General features: G+C 40.2%; 1 protein-coding gene across 1 annotated transcript in view; it reads right to left on the bottom strand.

The window, feature by feature from the left end:
• The window catches only part of tbc1d32 (TBC1 domain family, member 32), a 53,148-nt gene that overhangs the window by 24,077 nt on the left and 7,958 nt on the right, over nucleotides 1–21,113 (bottom strand). Inside the window, exons 13-23 of the mRNA XM_010883008.3 lie at nucleotides 18,281–18,418; nucleotides 18,041–18,130; nucleotides 17,261–17,403; nucleotides 15,123–15,250; nucleotides 14,687–14,888; nucleotides 11,147–11,226; nucleotides 10,829–10,973; nucleotides 7,507–7,594; nucleotides 7,280–7,398; nucleotides 6,342–6,461; nucleotides 5,688–5,776 (exon numbers count right to left, since the gene is read on the bottom strand). Of these exons, the coding sequence (XP_010881310.2) occupies nucleotides 5,688–5,776; nucleotides 6,342–6,461; nucleotides 7,280–7,398; nucleotides 7,507–7,594; nucleotides 10,829–10,973; nucleotides 11,147–11,226; nucleotides 14,687–14,888; nucleotides 15,123–15,250; nucleotides 17,261–17,403; nucleotides 18,041–18,130; nucleotides 18,281–18,418 (1,342 nt within the window). The remainder of the gene's footprint in view (nucleotides 1–5,687; nucleotides 5,777–6,341; nucleotides 6,462–7,279; nucleotides 7,399–7,506; nucleotides 7,595–10,828; nucleotides 10,974–11,146; nucleotides 11,227–14,686; nucleotides 14,889–15,122; nucleotides 15,251–17,260; nucleotides 17,404–18,040; nucleotides 18,131–18,280; nucleotides 18,419–21,113) is intronic.

The following is a 21,113-nucleotide window of genomic DNA, read 5'->3' as shown; positions in this document are numbered from 1 at the left end:
CACAAACAGAAGCAATGACAGTCAGGTGCCATGCTCAAAGGCATAACAATATTTCCCCCTAATAAAACATCAGCACTTAAACATTTAAATGCATTCCTAAGCATGTTTTATGTCTAAAATATGTCAATGTCACCTCCAGGTGTTCATACATTCAAAACAGCAAAGGAAATAGTCAAATGAGTCCAAAGGTGCTATCTGATGAAAAAAAGGCTGTATTAGAAAATCTAGGGATATGCAGATGGAGATGTGATCTGGCTAAGTAAGTACATTGTGAGTCGCTGCTGTGAGCATTCTGTCAAACAAAGATGATTAATTTCTGTGATGCTGTTAACTGTCATCACACCCCAGTGTGATGGGTGCCTTCAGTCATTCAGTGTGACGTCCAGTGGAAGAAAGAACAGCTTTTCAAGTTCTAAAGGCCATCCATTTTCCCACCTCATCCTTCACTGTTTGACATTCTGCTCATAATATAACCTTTATTCTTTTAAAGAGTTTCAGCAAAAATAAACTTTATCTACATTTATTTTCAAGATGCAGATGTTCTGATCACTTCCAAGGACATTTGTGCACACTGCAGAGAAACCCTAAAGTTTGTGAAAGGCACCCTGGAAGTAGAACAAAAAAAATACACCACATTTCCAAGGGCTACATCCATGCCAGAGAAGAAATACAGCCCCTCAGCATTGAGAAATGGTATTCACAGAGCTGTGCATTATTTATTCACTCTACCTCCACTAGGGAAATGGTTTACACAGTCATAAACACACAGCAGCTGCTACATCGACGTAGCACTGTCGCGTTTGAGACCGTTGTCCTAATATAGACACGAACACGCCACCAACTGGTCTTTCTCCCTGTGATGTCTTGCCAGCCACTCCTGCTACACAGTGATGGCTGCGGCAATTGTTGGGTGAAATAAGGACACGAGTAGGGCCAGTGGCTCAGTAATGTTGACTTCTCCCCAAATAGTCGCAATAAAGCAGAGGTTATCCAGTGGCATGGCTATAAAGAGAAGAGTTAAAGGTCTATTAGCCTTTTAGACCATGCCATGCTATCCTAGATCTGAAAAACTTTTGTTGAAGCAATGTGTTTAAAAGAGGTGGAACGGCAGTGTAAATCAGTAATGCTTTGCAACATGTCGATCCAATAAAATGCCTTGCTCACAAATCCAAAAAAATAGAGCTAGCCACACGACAACCACTCTTTCCCTCCATTTTTCTCTCATTTTCCAACAACATTCCGTTTACCAGCACAGTCACTGTCCTCATTATTAATAAAGTTTGTCACATCTTCATAAGTGCATTGTCATCATCCCCACTGTGACTGCTACATACAGTATCTCACAAACGTGAGTATACCCCTCACATTTAAGTAAATCTTTTCATGTGACAACACTGAAGAAATAAGATTTTGCTACAATGTAAAGTAGTGAGTGTACAGCTTGTCTAACAGTGTACATTTGCTGTCCCCTTCAAAATAATGTCTAAACCGCTGGCAACAAAAGTGAGTACACCCCTAAGTGAAAATGTCCAAATTGGGCCCAATTAGCCATTCTGCCCCCCGGTGTCATGTGACTCGTTACTGTTGAAAGGTCTCAGATGTGAATGGGGAGCAGGTGTGTTAAATTTGGTGGTATCGCTCTCACACGCCTTCATACTGGTCACTGGAAGTTCAACATGGCACCTCATGCCAAAGAACTCTCTGAGGATCTGAAAAAAAGAATTTTTGCTCTACATAAAGATGGCCTAGGCTATAAGAAGATTGCCAAGACCCTGAAACTGAGCTGCAGCACAGTGGCCAAGACCATACAGCGGTTTAACAGGGCAGGTTCCACTCAGAACAGGCCTCTTCAAGGTCGTCCAAAGAAGTTGAGTGCACATGCTCAGTGTCATATCCAGAGGTTGTCTTTGGGAAACAGACGTATGATGCTGCCAGCATTGCTGCAGAGGTTGAAGGGGTGGGGGTCAGCCTATCAGTGCTCAGACCATACGCCGCACAATGCATCAAATTGGACTTCATGACTGTCGTCCCAGAAGGAGGCATCTTCTAAAGATGATGCACAAGAAAGCCCAAAAAGAGTTTGCTGAAGGCAAGCAGACCAAGGACATGGATTACTGGAACCATGTCCTGTGGTCTGATTAGACCAAGATAAACTTATTTGGTTCAGATGGTGTCAAGTGTGTGTGGCGGCAACCAGGTGAGGATTACAAAGACACGTGTGTCTTCAAGCATGGTGGTGGGAGTGTCATGGTCTGGGGCTGCATGAGTGCTGCCAACACTGGGGAGCTACAGTTCATTGAGGGAACCATGAATGCCAACATGTACTGTGGCATACTGAAGCAGAGCATGTTCCACTCCCTTCGGAGTCTGGGCCGCAGGGCAGTATTCCAACATGATAACGACCCCAAACACACCTCCAAGATGACCACTGCCTTGGTAAAGAAGCTGAGGGTAAAGGTGATGGACTGGCCAAGCATGTCTCCAGACCTAAACCCTATTGAGCATCTGTGGGACATCCTCAAATGGAAGGTGGAGGAGTGCTAGGTCTCTAACATCCACCAACTCCATGATGTCGTCAACCTGTGAAGCTCTGGTGAACTCCATGCCCAAGAGGGTTAAGGCAGTGCTGGAAAATAATGGTGGCCACACAAAATATTGACACTTTGGGCCCAATTTGGACAATTTCACTTAGGAGTGCCAGTGGTTTAGACATGAATGCCTGTGTGTTGTGTTATTTTGAGGGGACAGCAAATTTACCCTGTTATACAAGCTGTACACTCACTACTTTACATTGTAGCAAGTGTTGTTTCTTCAGTGTTGTCACATGAACAGATATAATCAAATATTTAAAAAACATATGAGGGGTGTACTCACTTTTGTGAGATACTGTACATACTATACATGCCCCAACAGGAGCTGTGTATAACAGGAGACATACTCAACAGTGCTGAAGGCCTAGTTGTTATATTTACTTGATTTACTCTAGCTGGCAAACTGGATCAAACTTTATAACCAATCATCAAGCCCTAGACTAGGAGATTCAGGGGGGTAGTAAAGGGCTATTACAGAGTTATGTAATGCCTGGGGGTCTCAGGAGAGGTACGAAAACCGCAGGCTTAGACATTTTGGTTAACTTTTTCTAAACTCATATTTCAGCAAACTGTCCCTCTAAGCAATAGAGATTTATAGAGATTGCAACATTTCAGTCCTCAGTGGCGAAGCCCATAGTGGCACATGCTTTTGGGTACTAGAGATTTTTATGCATTTCTTTCCTCTGAGCAAAGCACAACTGCAACAATTCCATAAAATACCTGTCAGTTCATCTCTATTAGTTTAGTGCCAAAACAATTCATGGGGTTGTGAAGCACTCCAGCATTTATGTTTTTATTAAGTTCATCTGGTTTTTAATGGAACACACCATAGTATGTACGTTTGTATCATGTAAAATATGGTGTGTATTTAGATACGCAGTTATGTGGATAAATAGTGAACGGCTAGTAACATTTTGTGTAATGAAGTGATGTCAGACATTTAGAATGAATGTAGCCTTGTAAATGTCTTGGATCAAATATGTCTTATTGTAATGCCATGTACTGGGTTGACTGAATTATGATTTGGTACTCTTGGGTAATGCTCTTGTGTTTAGAATTCAATATGATAATATGTATTTAATGCATAAAATATGCTGATGCAAATATGTTTTCTGTTTACAGTTTCTAGCTCATATACAATCACGAGCACACAAACAAATGCACACACACATCCACACACACAGTAAAAAACAGTAATAGAAATTAAGCAGATAGACAGAAGTCTCAATACTGAACCTAATGTCTCTGTCCATCTTTGTCCTTTTCCCGGGAGAACACCTGCAACCAGTGAAACCACCCAGTGAAACCACTCAGTGTAACCACCCAGTGTAACCACCCAGTGTAACCACCCAGTGTAACCACCCTGTGTAACCACCCTGTGTAACCACCCTGTGTAACCACCCTGTGATGCTCACAAGAAACCATGCAACAAACGCTGACAGGCCATCAAGCAGTAAAATCTTCAAAATAGGACTAAGACTGAATCCTACTATGTCAGATCTGACTCTCGTCTAATGGGGTAGGGCTTGCAAACTATCTTGTAGTACAAAGGGAAATCCAGCCGCGAGCTGTCTAGCAACATAAGTCTACCAAATGAGCTGAATGCCTTTGCTGCTTGCTTTGAGGCAAGTAACACTGCACCATGCATGACTGCACCTGCTATTCTGTACGGTTTGCTCACAAAGGATCATGCGTGTGAAATAGTAATATCATCCCGTTGAAGCTCCATACTGCAAAACAAGCTCCAACATAGGAAGCAGAGGACGACCTGTTGTGTGTCCTAGCTATGCAAAGAACTCTCATTTGGATGGGTTCGATAAAGAACACTTGCTGTTATATCCATTGCGTTATGCCAATTGTGTGATATAATAAGTGTCATTGTTCAACAAGTTGTACAGATTCTATATTTCCATTTCAGTCATTTAGCAGGCATTTTCATTTAGCAGTTAGGGTTGAGTCTCTAAATCCAGGGTGTGAGATAGGGGCTTCAACTCTGTGACATGGCAGTCACTGGCCCAACACTAGGGCAAAACCACATCCATCATGCTGACCTTCTAAGCAAGGGCTCCTCAGGAGTGTGTGCTTAATCTTGTCCATTCCTGTACCTCTGGCAACCAATGGGTAAAAATGACCACACTGGACTCTACAGGCATTCACACACACACACACACACACACACACACACACACACACACACACACACACACACACACACACACACACACACTTTTAGATTCATGAAATATGCAGCTACTGTTTATCAAATCTGTTGCCAAGTCACCTTACCCCCACATATGTCCATAAACCTCAATCACCAACCACTCCTGCATGTCATCCAATTTATTCTAAATCCAAAACGTTCATCAATAAGCGTTCTTCAGAGAACTTTAAAGACTTTCCCCACAGTTTCAATTTGAAGAATCACAACAACAACAAAACTCCATGAAGCCTTTCTTTTGACAGTGTAGTACTGGTCACTGGCATTCCTTATTCACTGTGTTGTTCCTTGTGCTGCAATTTCTTCATCTTTTGAATTTATTTCAATCTCTATCTCTTAATAACTCAGAAAATGTGGCAACTGTGATTTGATTAGAAATGCGGTTTACTAAAACTGAAAGGCTTGTTAACACTGTGTGGAATATATTGCCCTAACCAATAAACACACATCACTACGATAATAGCATGTTCATAAAGAAAAATAATCATTTCTGGAAGAAAATAGGAACATGCGTTCTAGTAGCTTTAACAGCCTTGGTGGATCTTTTGTAAATACTGGAGTGTTAACACAAGTTGTGTTTCTAAAAGAGCAAATTAGGCTTAACTCAATAATGAATGCTCCTCAAAGAGAAAGAAACACTCGCCACTTCTGAAAACAGCTCTTTTTATGTAGTTGAATAATTTTACGAGGCAGTCAATGTTGTGTAATGAAAGCATAAAGCAGAGTGAATCTCATCTCGACTGGAGAGAGTGGCTAAAGGGAGTGTGTGACACAACAGGCTAATCAGATGGTAAACGACACAATGTATGTGCTGCCGTGGCTTTGCCTCCTGCCCCCATTCAGTCTGGACAAAGAAGGGATAAAATAATTGATCTTACCTCAGGCCAAACGTGTGAGATTGCTCGTAGTTGAATAGTGAATGCATTTTCACATCTGAATTCACAGCAATCAACCTATCAATCAAATCCTGTGGCAAAGAAGAACACAACAGAGTTAAAAAGATGGAAAGACGTGATGACGTGAAAGGTAGATAATGGAATTCTTACCAACCCTGATAATGTACAGAGGTTATTGATTAGGCTGTCTGCAAAAGCCCTTATTTAGGAAGAACTGTAATACAACAGCTCCATTTGCACACAACCATTCTAAGTATGCCCTCCTATGGCAGAAACCTGGAACTGAAACCATATTTAAAAGTACTATTTACACACTGTCTGGATTGAAACAACAGAAATAGAGGAATGGTGAGAGACAGAATCTCTGAACAAATACAGGGACATCCAACACCTGTGGTACTACACAAAACAGGTTCTTCCTACAACTTCCTGTGCTCCGAGTTGTAACATTGTATTCAAGATAAGGTGACATCCCTAGTTGTTCAGAGCTTTACAAAGCTCAATCCACATGGTTTTCCAACAACAGTAGCATCAGATGAACAGTTAAAATAGTCTCCAACGTGGGACACAGACCGTATGTCAAGACAAGCATTCTCCTGGAAGTGTGTGAGGGTCAGTGTTGAGGTCAGGACTCACTGTGATGGAGGCGGGAATCTCTCTCAGGTTGTACTCAGCCTTGTTGGGAAGAGGTTGCTGTCCTAGTAGCTCCCACACAGCATATGGTGAGGACAGCAAGTTGACCAAGGACAGAAATGACTGTGGAGCAAATAATCAAAACTGTAATAATTTCATTGTTTGGAAAAGCTACAGTCAATATTAGAGTATCAGTTTATAACAAGGCTAAGGTGCAGCAATCTTTCTACATTTATTCTATTTGATTTATTAAAGAACATGGGATATCAATCCCGTTACACATTTCCTGCATGAAAATACCCTATTTGTTTTTGTCAAAAGCATGCCAATTACATTCACATCTGCTCCAGACAGCGTATAACAAATTTATGGATCACCTCACAATGATATACCAAACACCAACTGTGAATATTTGAGAAGATTACTTCCTTTAGATTTTTTATACAAATGAACAATTTCAAATAAAACATTACAAAACAAGTGCTATGCAATTTTTCTATCAGTACCTTAATTTAGTTTAGGAATAAACCCCACCAAAACAATCTTTATTTATTGTCCTTTTTGCATGTCTGGTGTCACTGTTTTACAGACAACTGGGATGGTTCCTGTCTAGATATGGTAGTTTATAGACCTACCATTCAAAAACAGCATTTAACCCAGCCAGTGTGTAGAGCAAACATCAGAATGTCCATCCACACAACACCAACGTCAATCCGAGCACTGCTCTCTGACATCTGCCAAATAAGATCAACCAACCATCCTGTCCCTGTGCACTCTGTCTCCAAAGTGAGTCCTCGTACTGGCCTTGCAAGCCCATTTAAGTAGGGCTGACTGAACGTCAAGGCTGCGTTGTCTCAAGGATTGTCCTCAGGAGGTTCCACTAAGAAACCACGGACGTAGAAGCACACGCAGGACTGTCCAAAACTGAGAAGATCATTCACCTTCAGACAGCTCCTGTCAATGGGGTCCATGGGAGTAGACTTGGGGTGAACAACCCTCACGTCCTCTCTGCCACATTCCAAGGCTGACCACAGCTCCACCACTATGGCCTGCACAAAACCTGCCAGGTATGAATTGCACGTCAGTTGTTTACCAAGGTGTTACTCCTGTGTAATGTGCAATAACCGAAAATGCTGTCAGTGTTGTCTGTGCTGTAATGAAGTAGTACCTGAGCTGCGTAGAGCCACCACACCAGGGGCTGTTGCTGCTAACTGTGTCACCATCACGCCGTAGCCAAACTTCTCACATCGGCTGACCTGCAGAAAAGGGCCTCGGACAGATCACAAATACGCAATAAACTGCTCTTTGTCACAAGCAATTTACTATCCTACAATCATGCAAATTCAAAAAGTGTGTATGTGTGTTTGTGATCACTTGTGAGGACATTTGTTGACTATGAAAAAAAAAGGCCCAAGACACTTTTTTTATCCTCTGGGATATTTAGATGGCACTCAAGTGTATACACATCTCTACTTTACTAGTTTGCTATGTTTCCAGACTTAAACCAAATAAAAAGGATTTATTAACTTTTCAGACATAGAATACCGCTACAGTAACATGCCAATAGCAGCAGCTGATAACCTTTTAACACTAGAACCGCCAGGCCTTTTTTACCCCCTATAAACGCCAGAGCTGAATGCCGTTTGGCGTCATTTCCCTATAAGAGGTACGAAATGAATAGGTGGTGAACTGCAGTAGTGGGGCAATTGGGTTGCTTTCAACGCCAATGCATAGCTCTAGTTTCCTAGATAACTGGCATATATTTGTCTATAGGTAAATCAATCAATCAATATTCGAAAAACCGAGAGGAGCTATTTAGAAAAAGATAGAAACAAGATATCATTGGAATTTCGTTTTGTAAATATTATTCAGCCTAATACATTTGTAAAATATTAATCTTCAGTAAAATAAGCAGAGAAAATTCAAAGAGACGATTGGATGTTGGGGTGATTTAGTTTCTCTTTCCCTCCTAAAATAATGTAGATTTACATTTTCAATTTAAATTTGATGAATAACCCTACACAATAAGCTGAATCTCCTATGGAAAAATAGTAACACGTGGTAAGTAGCCGATTTGTATTATGTTTCCATAATAGCCTAATGAAGTTTCCATTCATCTGGGAGTATCACGCGTTCATCCACTGACGTCATGCATTCAGTGAGGGGTGATTAGCACCTGGGTACCATTTGGGTACCAACGCTGAATGTTGTGGGCTGTTGGCGGGATAAGTAGGAGAACAGGGTAAAAAAAACAAACAGGTAAATCGTCTCTAAATCGTTTTCTGTTTGTCAGACAAAGGAACAATGTAATATAGGCCTATTAAGGAAAAGTCATGGAAGGACGAGGGTGTAGCTTTCAAAATTGCACTTTTATTCTAATTACAAACTCAAACGCCAATTGGCGTAGGCATTTGCCGGTTCTAGTGTTAAACAAATTAAAAAAGTGTAGCATTACAAGCATCTGTATTTCGCACAAGATAATTCGGCAGACTGGTGTGATACAGGTGGGTTTTATTCTGCTTCTTTATGTTATGGTAGCAACATGCATTTTATTTCTCTTGGTAAGTCACAGTATTAATAAACCTAAATGTACCTTCTTAGGAGCCAGGCAGGCTATTTTTGATGGACAGTTCTGTTCTGGAAGCCTAGTGACGCTTCTAATCTCAAGAGGTTTCATGTTGGCATCTAAAAAGCCATGGTGCGCCCTTACATACATACATACATACATACATACAACTCTGGGCTGGAACCGTTTTTATGAAGAGTGCCTGTTTACAATTTTTCCTACCAATTCTGCTGATCTGGGTGCTAGTTATGATTTTCATATGTGGATGTCTAGCGGCCTGCCTGGCTAAACCAAACAGAGGCATTGCTATTTAATGGCCACAGATCTAGATCTAGGCCTACCTACCTACCTGCATCAGATGAGGCAAGGCTCATAAGGCACTCTCCATGGTGCTGAATCTGGCACAGAGTTGTGTGGATTTTTTTTTTTGCAGGTTATTTTGATATATTGAACTATTCTTTTCATCAGGCATTTCGATTTAATCAAATACAATAAAGTTAGAAATACTGTTAAGTACGTGAATCCTTGTGGTTCATGTATTTTGGTCAAAGAGTAGGCTTATCTTTCAAGTCACATACTTTTTACAAAAAAGTTACTGAAATGAACAATTAGCAGGTATTGTTTTTAATTATAGTTAAAGTTTCATAAATTCAGTGCGACTGTTTCTGGGCAATATTTGGAGATTTTGAGCTGCACACAATCTTTGAGTTGTCCGTTGTCAGCAAGCTGAGCTTTTTTTGTGAAATTTTTATAAATAAGTGGTGTTGCAAAAAAATACTTCTAAGCTATCCCAGCTATGAACATTTAAAGGACCAGAGGGAGGATGCCCTGAGGATGCCTTGAGCTTGATCGTCTGAATTTCAAAGTCCTCAATCCACTGAAACAGGGACAGGTACAAGTGGCTCACCTCAAAGATGTCTGGCTTGATCAAAAAAGAAAACATTGGGCCATGTTTCTTGTCTTGAATTCTGACAGAGTACTTAGTCTTAAGCACTCCTCCGTATTCTCTGATGACATCAGTGCTCACAGTGCAATGACAAGGCAGTGTCTTTATGGACTTGGTCCTGCAGTGACCAAAAGTGTCTGTATGTCAAACATCAGCACGCAGCAAAGATTTATAACTACAACTTAAAATCTTGAAACAGATTTGCTCGGAAAAACAATACAGGGAAATGTAACCACTGGGTGACCAATCCTATCTTCACAATCAGCTTTGTAAATCTATTCTGTCTCCCCACCATAGTGTGGGTACCATAAGTAGTAATAGCAAATATCGTCTTTATACTGTAAACTCTCTTTCCTCAAAATTATTTGCAAAAGATTTTGCTACATCTTCCCCTTTCAAAGGCAACATTTTGTTTTTGCCAAACATGGCGTTTGGCATTGCGCCCAAAAAACATTTTTTGGTCTTTATCCAAGTGTTTTCTGGCAAACGGCAGTCATGTCTTGATATTCTTCGAGAGCATGGGCTTCTTCCTTCTGAACCTCCGATAAAGGCCAGGTTTGTGCAGTCTCATTCTGACAGTTGACTCATGCACCTTGACATTGACTACGGCAATGAGAATCTTCTATGAGCAGCTTTCAGGTAGCTCTTAGGCTGATTTTTGGGGGAGGACATTTGCAAGTGGTCTGGAAGTGGAATGCTTGAAAAAGAATTTGTAACCTCATGGGCATCAAAAGACCAACCAGAATGTTTCAAATCTTAATGAAAGGACCCTCCCAAGTGAAACTTTAATGGTTTTCTGATCACTTGCACAGGTTTTGGTTAGGGGTGTACTTATAATAGAACTTTCTAGAGGGTGTACTTATATTTTACATGACCGTGGTGGGCATCATGAAAACAAAGTGGAGAATTGGACAACATTTTGCCTGTTCATCCCTACTGTGATGTTGTCTCTCCACTGTCCCGATAATGCGGAACTACCTGCAGTTTCTTGGTGAACCTGGAGAACATGTAATTGACACACTCATGGATGGCTCCAGTCTGCTGGAAGAGAAGCAGGCCTTTTGGAGAAGCAGCAAAGTTCAGCAAGTTGTCCAGCAAAGCCTCTTCCCAAACAACTCTGTGACTAAAAACAGAAGGAAAGATTGACGGGAAGACTCATTATTTGCCACCTTATTTACCTTCCCCTAAGTTGACGACATGCCACAGGGGTGACTGAAAACCAAAAATAAAAACATAATTACCATATATACACAGGCGCTGTTTGCCTGTGGGGGAGACACAAGAAAGAAAACTCACATATTCTTCAGTTCCTGAGAGGATGTGTCGGTGATGGCTCCAGGAACTGGTGTGGGAACTCTTTCTGACAGGGAGCTTGTCTGTGATAGAGAGAGAAAAACACTGCGGACTGGGCTTTTGTTTTTTCCCCTGAAACACTGAACTTCAATACTACGATATCAGCAGTCATGTTAGGAAAGACATTTATTTTGTAAGTGAGATCAGTTCTTATATTTTAAGTAGAAACTATTCTGTAACAGTTCATGCATCATTTCAAATAACTTATTTTATATATTTAAATGTTATGTTCCCATTTAACAACCCCACCATCTGTATTGTAATCCTTTATTTCAAATGTTACGAGTGTAAAAAATGTGTTTCCATAGTAAATATAAGTAGTGGGTAGCCCAGGGCTCAAACCAGTAATCCTTGCATATATATATATATGTAGATCTTGTACATACATGGTCAGATCTTTTGACAACGGTCAAATTAAAGGTTACAATAGTAAAAAAATTGTTTGTGAAAATGGTGTATGTTGTTGTTAAAGGTGCATGTTGTATAATTCAATGTTAATAGAAAATCAGCTTCTGTCTTAGAAACAGTACTCATCCACCCATTCTCCACCAAGGGTTTCTAGCACACAGCTTAGACCTACAGTACTAGAGTGTATTTTTTTCTTACAATGTGTGGGCAGGTTCCTTAGAATTCAAACATTCTCAAACAAACAAATGTATGCTCTTAGAAGGGCTCCCACAATAACTGAATTTTCATTTTCAACAAGGTCAAGTATTTACACAAGACAAAAATACATACTATTTCATTAGTTACAAAGATGGGGAAGATAAGTTAGCAAGGTGACTGTGCAATGATTGCCAGTGCCTGAAATGGTGGTTCCAGCATCTAAGAAAAAGCTGACCTCGAGGGATGATCACACAAACCTGTCTATCGAGTTCACAGACAAAGGTGTGATTACCCAAATATGTGTCAGTTCTGAAGGCAAAAACACATTCATAATGAGAGAGGTGATAGAAGAATGGCCAGATTTGTTCAAGCTGTCAAAAAGGCCATAAACGCTAAAAATAACCACTATTCGAAACATTGTGTTGAACTCTGAAGCAGACAGAGACAATAGGCGTTCATACTCAACACTACATAGATGGACCTAACAAAGTAACCAGTGAGGTTACGTGATAGAGATAGAGATATTAAAACTGGTCAGTAGGTGTCCTACTTGACAACAGGTTGTGGTGTGTTGGACAAATTCCGGCTCTCACAGACCTGATACTGAGCATGAGTATATACAAATTGTTACAACAAATCGAAACAAAGAATCCTTTACAATTTTATCCAACCAAGTAAAGCAGGAACAGCTACAGAAAACAAGATCGGAACATAGTCAGAAGGCATGCGCAAGATCACTTATAGCCAGAAATCTCACAAAGTGAGACGTTGTCTGCATGTTTCTTGGCTATTTACAGTGTTTTGTACACATGCTTCACGTTTTTTCAATGTTTGGGTTAAACTGCACTGTTAGCATAGGCATGAGATTACTACACTAGTCAGCTTAAAGACAGCAAGAAATGTCCCATAGACATAAGTGCATGCAAGTGCCATTTCCACGGTTACCTCCTGGCCATAAAAGTGTAGTTTAATATTTGTCCGTGGAGTTAAATGAAAAGCAATATATCATGTTAATTCTTACTAGGAACAAGTTTTTTTCTTTCAGCGGCATTACACAGCATACTAATCACCGAGAAAAACATGAATGTGTAAAAACTACAAAAGATTGCCAAATAATCACCTGAATGATCCTCAAAAGTTCTAGAATACGTTTCTATGGACAGATGAGTCAAAAGCGTAACTTTCTGGGGAACATGGTCTGTTATGTATGGTGAAAACATTGGTTGCTGCATTGTGGTTTGGGTATTTGTTGCTGCATTAGGAACCATAACAACTTGCCATCATTGAAGTAACCATGAATTCTACTTTAAGCAGAGATATCCTCAATAGAATGTCTGGAAATGCAGCAAAACATGCAGCAAGGCAATGATCCAAAAGATGCAAGTATGGACAAGATGTTAAGTCTTGGACAGTTTTAGTGAAAGTCAAGCAAAGTGTTTCTAAATGGAGGAGTGGGTCAAAACTCTTCCACGGTGCTTTGAGAGACAGATCAATAACTACAAGGAGTGTTTTTGTCAGGGTCATTGCTGCTTTTTCACACAGCGGCACTAGGTGTTGCATAATTTTCTTTACTAAATAAATTAAATTAAAAACAGGACAATAACTTAATAAAAGAAGGCAAAACCTATAATGGAGTTTCTTAACAAAAAGAGAGTGAATGTTCCTGAGTGGTCAAGTAAAAGTCGTCAGTTTATTCAGCATAAACATATATGGTACGTAAATAAAATTGCATAATCCAAGTCTGCAAAGCTCTTAAATACACACAAAACTCACAGTTGCCAACGCTGCCAAAGAGGTTTCTCACATGTTTTACCTCAGAAGGGGCAGTACTTATCTAACCAATGTAGGCTACAATAGTCTTTACATATTTACTACGATCACATGAAGATAGTCAGGCACGATGGGGAGGGTAGGCCACTAGAATACCCTTACACCAATTTACAGAGTATTCTGTGAAGATTCTGGACAAAAAATAAATAACTGAATCAATCCCATTTTGTAGCTCTATTTTTTTATGTTGAAAGAAAATCCTAAGGGTATAAATAATAATTCTATATTTATTAATCTGAAGAAATGTCTCAATAAGCTTCATTTCCAGGAACATTTCTAGCTTCTTCCGTAGCAGCACCGGAGTTAGTCACTGGCAAGGGGTAGAAAGTTCCCTTCCGTCTTTTGTGGCTGCCTGTCTGCCAGACACTACCCTCATCACATAACAATGACTTTGGACAATATGTTTAGCTCAAATGTTCAGGATATTTGGTTTGTGAAGGCAGCCTGTTGTTCTAGGGATGTAAGGGCAGTTGTGAAGTGAGACACCATGTATGCTGGAGGATGATGATCAACAAAACAGCCTGTTAATCATAAACTATGGTTTTCTGTAAATATACAGGCTGTTGCAGAAATGTAACTAAACTGAATTTCTACTCTTCGCCACAATAATGACAAAAACCATATCCTAGGATACACAGATAAAAGCACATTCTTCAGTTTTTTTCTCCCACCCAGTACAACAGTTAATAATTTATGTTATGTTTGTGAGAGAACGGGATAACAATTACGTTGAATTCTATTTGATGAAGGCCTAGACATAGATTAGTTGTAGCCAACAGCACATGATATGGGCTATCCAGCCACTGAGTAACTGAACCAATAAAATGGTTGATAAAAGGCACACCCTTACAACACAGTCTTCTTACCCTACGCTACCTTTTACGGGTCTTTTTTGTTATTGTTATTATTATTGTTAAAAGCCATTGAGGAATTAACTGATATACAGTAGCTGCTCATAACAGGAGTTTGTATTGGCAAAACTCATAAAACAATTCAAAATGAATTTTCTGAAATCAAAGTACTGTAGTATTATGATGGAAGTACTACCTTTTTCCAAGCGGCAGCGATGACCTCATGCAGGCTATAGGGACTGAGCACCTGAAGTCCTTCACATGTATTGTACATCTGTCGACACACAAAGATGAAGGCCCCCCTCACGCCAGAGCTTGTCGCTGCCTCCTGTATAAATGGTAGCTCTTTAGCCAGGAGCCTTAGGGTGAACTGGACGATCACATGTGCAGCTGAAATACTAGACCACAAATCAAATCCTCAATGAATGCCTGATCTCTTGCTGGTCTCCCAATAATTTTTTTAAATGTATCTAACAATAAATTTTATGTTTTGCTATCAACAATGAACGATTAGCAATTCAACATTTCCTTATAGTGCTTTTGAAGAATGTAGTTTTTTATTTGAACACTCATGATACAATATTACTAATGATAAAAAATGTATCCTCTGTATAAAACTATTTTTTACTTACCCTTCTCCATCCGCCAAAACAAGATTTCTTTCATACAAAAAAAGTGATAATCCTCGCTCAGTGGTGGCAATTCTTGCAAGCGTATCGGCTATATGAGTCAGTGTAGTTTCTGGAGAGCTTAATTTGGCCTGTAACTCAAAAAATATTGAAAATAAAAGATATAAAATGACACAGACAACCCATATGCACACACACCAATCAGCCATAACATATAATATTGACCCGTAGAGGCATGGACTCCACTAGACCTCTGAAGGTGTGCTGTGGTATCTGGCATCAAGATGTTTGTAGCAGATCCTTAAGGTCATGTAAGTTGTGAGGTGGGGCCTGCATGGATCAGACCTGACTGTCCAGCGCATCCCACAGATGCTCGATTGGAGCATCCTGAACAATTTTTGCTGTGTGGCAGGGCGCATTATCCTGCTGAAAGAGGATTTCAGGGAATACGGTTGCAATGAAAGGGTGCACATGGTCTGCAACAATGCTCAGGTAGGTGGTACGTGTCAAGGTAACATCCACATGAATGGCAGGACCCAAGGTTTCCCAGCAGAACATTGCCCAAAGCACCACAATGCCTCCGCCGGCTTGCCTTCTTCCCATAGTGCATCCAGTAGACAGGGGTTAGCATGGTCACCCTGACTGGTCTGCGGCAACGCAGCCCCATACGCAACAAACTGCAATGCACTGTGTGTTTTGACACCTTTCTATCAGTACCCGCATTAACCTTTTCAGCAATTTGAGCTACAGTAGCTCGTCTGTTGGATTGGACCACACTTCGCTTCCAACGTGCATCAATGAGCCTTGGCCGCACATGAACCTGTTGCTGGTTCAATGCTTTTCCTTCCTTGGACCACTTTTGTTAGGTACTAACCACTGCAGACCAGGAACACCCCACAAGGCTTGCAGGTTTGGAGATGTTCTGACCCAGTTGTCTAGCCATCACAATTTGGCCCTTGTCAAAGTCGCTCAGATGCTTACGCCTGCCCATTTTCCCTGCTTCTAACACATCAACTTTGAGGACAGAATGTTCAGTTGCTGCCCACCAGCTGACAGGTGCCATGATAACAAGATTATCAGTGTTATTTACTTCACCTGTCAGTGGTCATAATGTTATGGCTGATTGTTGTACAGTAAAGCTTCCTGTACATACAAATTTAAATAATTTAAAAGATGCTTTAACCAGAGTAACTTTACATTGATGAGTGCATTCATTTATCGTTTATTCCACATTGGTTCCTTTTGAGAATTGTACCAACAATTGTAAAAAGAGCTTTATAAATAAATTGGATTGATTGATTGACAATCCTGGCACTGATCAAATTAAAGAATTCACAAGACAAACCAGATATTGTCGAAGTAAAGGCTGAAATAAATACAAATCATGATGAACCTATTATTCACCTTCAATAAGATTATGTATGCAATAACAAAGCCAACATTACATGTCACCTGAAATAAACAAACTACTGTTAAGCATGGTGGCAGCTGCATCATGCTATGGGGTTGCTTCTCTTCAGCGGGGACAGGGGCTTGAGTCAGGATAGAGGAGAAACTGAAAAGATATTTAGGCGCAAACCCTGCTGTCCTTTGCCAAGAAGCTGAAGTTAACAAATGTATTTTTTACAAAAAGAAGATCAATGTACTGGAATCCAGTCCCAGACTTCAATCCTACAGAATATTTGAAGACTGACCCAAAGAGGGCTGCTCACAGGAGATCCCCTCACAATCCAAGAGACCAATCCAAACACACATAATGCTATAATTCAAGTTGAGGGCTTTGCACACTTATGTGCTTATGTGCTATTGCTGTTTATTTTTATTTATTTTTTTAAACATTTCTGAAATTATTTTTCCACTTAAATGTCGTTGGAAACAATAGCTTCTTAAAAGGTAAAAAAAGTTCTTGATTTGTCTTAATTTGAGCCTTTTCATCAACAAAATCTGCATTATCAAAAAGGGTGTTGAGACTTTTGTTATTCATTGTATAATCTGTCCAAATAAACACTCAGGTGTAACTCAGATGACCCAGAGTTACACAAGTGTAATAGATACTAGTTCATAAACAAGAGAGACAACTTTATTAATTTACAGTATTCTAAAGTACCACATGACCTAACATACAGACATCTGAACCAGACCTGTTTTCCTTCAAGTAGAGTGATTATAGGTGCCAGCAATGTCTCTATGACAGGGGTTTGGTAAAGGCACTCTACTGCACACTCAGTGCAATCACCCAGGTTTCTCAGCACCTCCATGACCAGACTGGTGGGAGACAGAGAGTCTAAAAACACGTACGCAGGCACGTGCACACGTACAGGCAGACACACACACACACACACACACACACACACAGGAATCAGTTAACTTTAGGCTTTTATTGGACTGTAAAATAAATTAATATGTTATTGTAATCAGCACAAAGACAATGGAGGGCAATCTTATTATGTAAGTTAGTGACAGACAAAGGATATCCTGTGAGACGGGGAAGGTACTATTGATTACTTGATTGGTAAAAAGGTATTACAGTGTTAGTCATAAAAGTAAAGGAGTAATAAAGTTAATGTTTAATAGCTCAACATGGTTCAGGGAGGTTTTTAAATCTCGACTTTAATAATTTTACTAGGTTCAACTGAGAACACATTGTCATTTTCAGCAAAGACCTAGGAGCAATTTAGTTTAACTTGCTCAGGGTCAGAAGTACAGATGTTTTTACACCTTGCCAGCTCATGGATTCTAGCAAACTATTATATACTGGTCAGATACTGTAACCAGTACACTTCCTTGTTGTCCCTATCACACTCATCTGAATAAAAATAATAAAACTATGACAAACAAAGGTATCGATTGTTGCACCTTGAGGCACGGTTAATTCATCATCTTAGTCAGTAATAGGATGGGAGAGGAAATGTAAACCACACCTGCTTGTGATGAGTCACTGTAAGAAGGCTTGGTATGTTGGTATGTGATTCTAATCAGAATGACAATCAGGTCTGTAAGACTGACTGGATCTGTAAAACAGGAGAATGATAAATTGATCAGACAGGGTGGGGACCTATAGTAATGTATTGCAACAGCTGGGATCCACATTCGTTTTGTGAAATAACAAAAGATGGTTTTAAAAAACATCAACATCTAACTAAAAGTATTTCTGCTCCTACCTTTGCGTTTTTGTACTTTAATGGGAAAAAGCTTTCTCCCATTTGTGTACATTAGAAGCCTTCCAAGCACAGATAATGAGTGAACAAAGTAAGCATAATCCAGCTCCTTGGCACTGTAGAGAGTCCTTTGAGCAATGCCTGGGCAAAAACCATTAGAATTTAACAAATGGTAACGGAAAACATAGAATGCTATCTAAAGCCATTTAACATTTGATCATGTGAAACTCCCCAAAATACAATTTCATCACAAAGCTATCTTTTAACATATGCGGAAACAATACATACACTGTAGGCAGTGCTGACATTACAGGATCTCACAAGGGACCTTTGTGCAGTAACTGACAGCAGGGCAGTTTATCTGTGCTTATCCAATGTAAGGTCAAGAGTGTAGCCTCACTATAAAAGCTGCCCGAGAAGAAGATAACAGAAGGCACGTTCTGGAAAAATGCTCCATCCTCTTTGATACTAAAGCCACCTGGGCTGAGGAGGTTGGCAAGGAGAACGTATACAGAGAGAGACATTAGGCATCTCTTGTTCACTAGAGCTTCCCATGAGGCTGTGTAGATATCAAAGGCACTGTATTCAGGAAGAAAAATCTATGGAAGGAAATGGGTGGGCCATTCTGAGGTCTCAGGGGTCAATGTATAAGGAAAGAAGATAGAGGAGCTAGTGTGAATTAAAATACAGGAAAGGATGCTTAAATCATTTCTATACTTCCACAACTCCTTTAGTTAATTATGCTCTAGAACAGACCTGGACAAGATAAGGCCCCCGGGCCGGATCCGGCCCTTTGAGTCATTCTATCCGGCCCAAATCTTTAATACGAAATAAAAATACTTGACGAGCTCTGCAGATTACGTTACTTTATTCACTGCTGCGTATTTATTTATTTCAAACTCAATGTCTCGTGGCACTCCCATAATAAGTACATTATGGGAGTGCCACGATACGGCTAACAATATCTGAAAATGTTGAAAAGTTGATAACGAAAACGGTATTTTAAAAATATTTTTTTGCAGATGTCGCAGGTAAAGAAACTTGCTTAATTAATATGTAAAGCTAACGTCGCAGTTTTTAAAGAGTACAAATTGCAGAGGGACTTCCAAAGCGAGCATGCGGCAAAATACAAAAAACTCTCATCGATGTTAAAAGTCCAAGCATTCATCCAGCCTCACTGACTGAGTAGTAGCAGCAACGCACACTGCTTGAACAGACTCCTGACTTCACCTCTCCTGTCAACACCCACACGAGGCTCTCCTGTTCATAATGAGTGAGTGGCCCTAAATGTTGATTTCTTGGGTCTGGGCTGCCGGAATAGCTGTCGTTAAAAGCATGTAGTAAAAAAAATATACTGGAAGAAGTTAGATAACCGCAATTATACCAACATTTGCATTGAGTGAAAATCTTCTAAAGTGATAAAAGCTTGAAGATGGGACCGGGATGGTCTTGCGTATGTTGCCCATTTGGGGCCCAACTAACACCCAGTGTAATCTTGCATGAAACCCATATGTGCAATTAACATGGGGCGATTATGAAACCCGAGGACAATCCCATATTGGATCCATTTACTACCCATATGGTGCCCACATACCAATGTTGGCTGGAATAGACTTATGGCTGCCCTAATAAATGTTGTTAACAATATACCTTATGTAATATATCCTACTCTGTTATATTGAAAGTACAATTTTAAGGCAAGTTTGTGTTGCAAGATTTCCATTGAGTAATAACCTTGAAAATGGATTCCTTAGGCCTTTGCCTGCCATAATAACAGTTGTTAATAATACAAACAACATTGTTAAAGTAAATTAAGGTAGATTATGTTGCATGGAATAGAAATATGCATAAACGTAATATGCAAGTAAACAGAGTTAGCTATGCTGTGTGTCCTTTAAGCATGTTGGTTAAAAAATTTATAATTTTCAATTTGGCCCCCCAGTGAAAAATATTGCCCGCCCCTACTCTAGAATGATACAGCATACAATCCGGGCCAAGTCATTTAGCACGTTACGCTGTAATGCACACATGTAGCACACCACCCACTTTAGAATGGGCCAAACAATCATATTAATAATAATAACTTATTCCACATCTATAGAGCATTCCATTACAAAAAAAAGAGAGAATAGGACCATAAAAACCTGTACATAGCTACTGTACATAACTGCGTAGGTCGAATCATGGGTGGAAAATGTGTAATGTTTTAAGCCTCAAAAAGATGGAGTGACAGTCCAGTAAGGTCCTCATTACACTAACAGAGGAAGGGCTTTGTCATCAGCGGGGTTTGAGCAGGTCGTCCGGTGCTGTATACATTAAATGGCCAAAGACAATCTAGGCTTATCTATCCTTGAAAGATCAGACTTGAATATACTCTGGCGGATATTAGTCAATTAGCAATTCAGGACCGCTCTCCACCCACTGAGCTAGACTGACCCAGGCACTGATCCCTCCATCCACTATGTAGAACGCACAGAGCTCATCTTTATCGGTGCATGGGAATACTGCTATCTCTGACGACAGAACCACTGAGCCTGGAGGAGGGGAGGAATACAGACAAAGGAAAACACACTACCAGCTGCCTGATAACTGCAGAAACGGTCTGCCTCAACAATCCTTGACTTATTCAGCGTCTAACCCCCCTCCGCCACAGTTTAGGATAAGGAGGGTTGTGAACCAGTGGATATGGAGGAATGGAGGCAACTCGTGAGGGAGCCCTGACATCTGCATTGGATATAGAACAGGTGAAAAGCAATAGAAAGGATTTTAGCCACTGACGATTAAATAGTAGGAGTTAATGAATATACTGTGAATGTTCTCCCCCAAAACCTACACA

This window comes from Esox lucius, chromosome 18 (genome assembly GCF_011004845.1).
Source record: "Esox lucius isolate fEsoLuc1 chromosome 18, fEsoLuc1.pri, whole genome shotgun sequence".
Taxonomy (NCBI): Eukaryota; Metazoa; Chordata; class Actinopteri; order Esociformes; family Esocidae; genus Esox; species Esox lucius.
The sequence above is the reverse complement of the archived record's forward strand: the minus strand, read 5'-3'. Positions and strand labels throughout refer to the sequence as shown.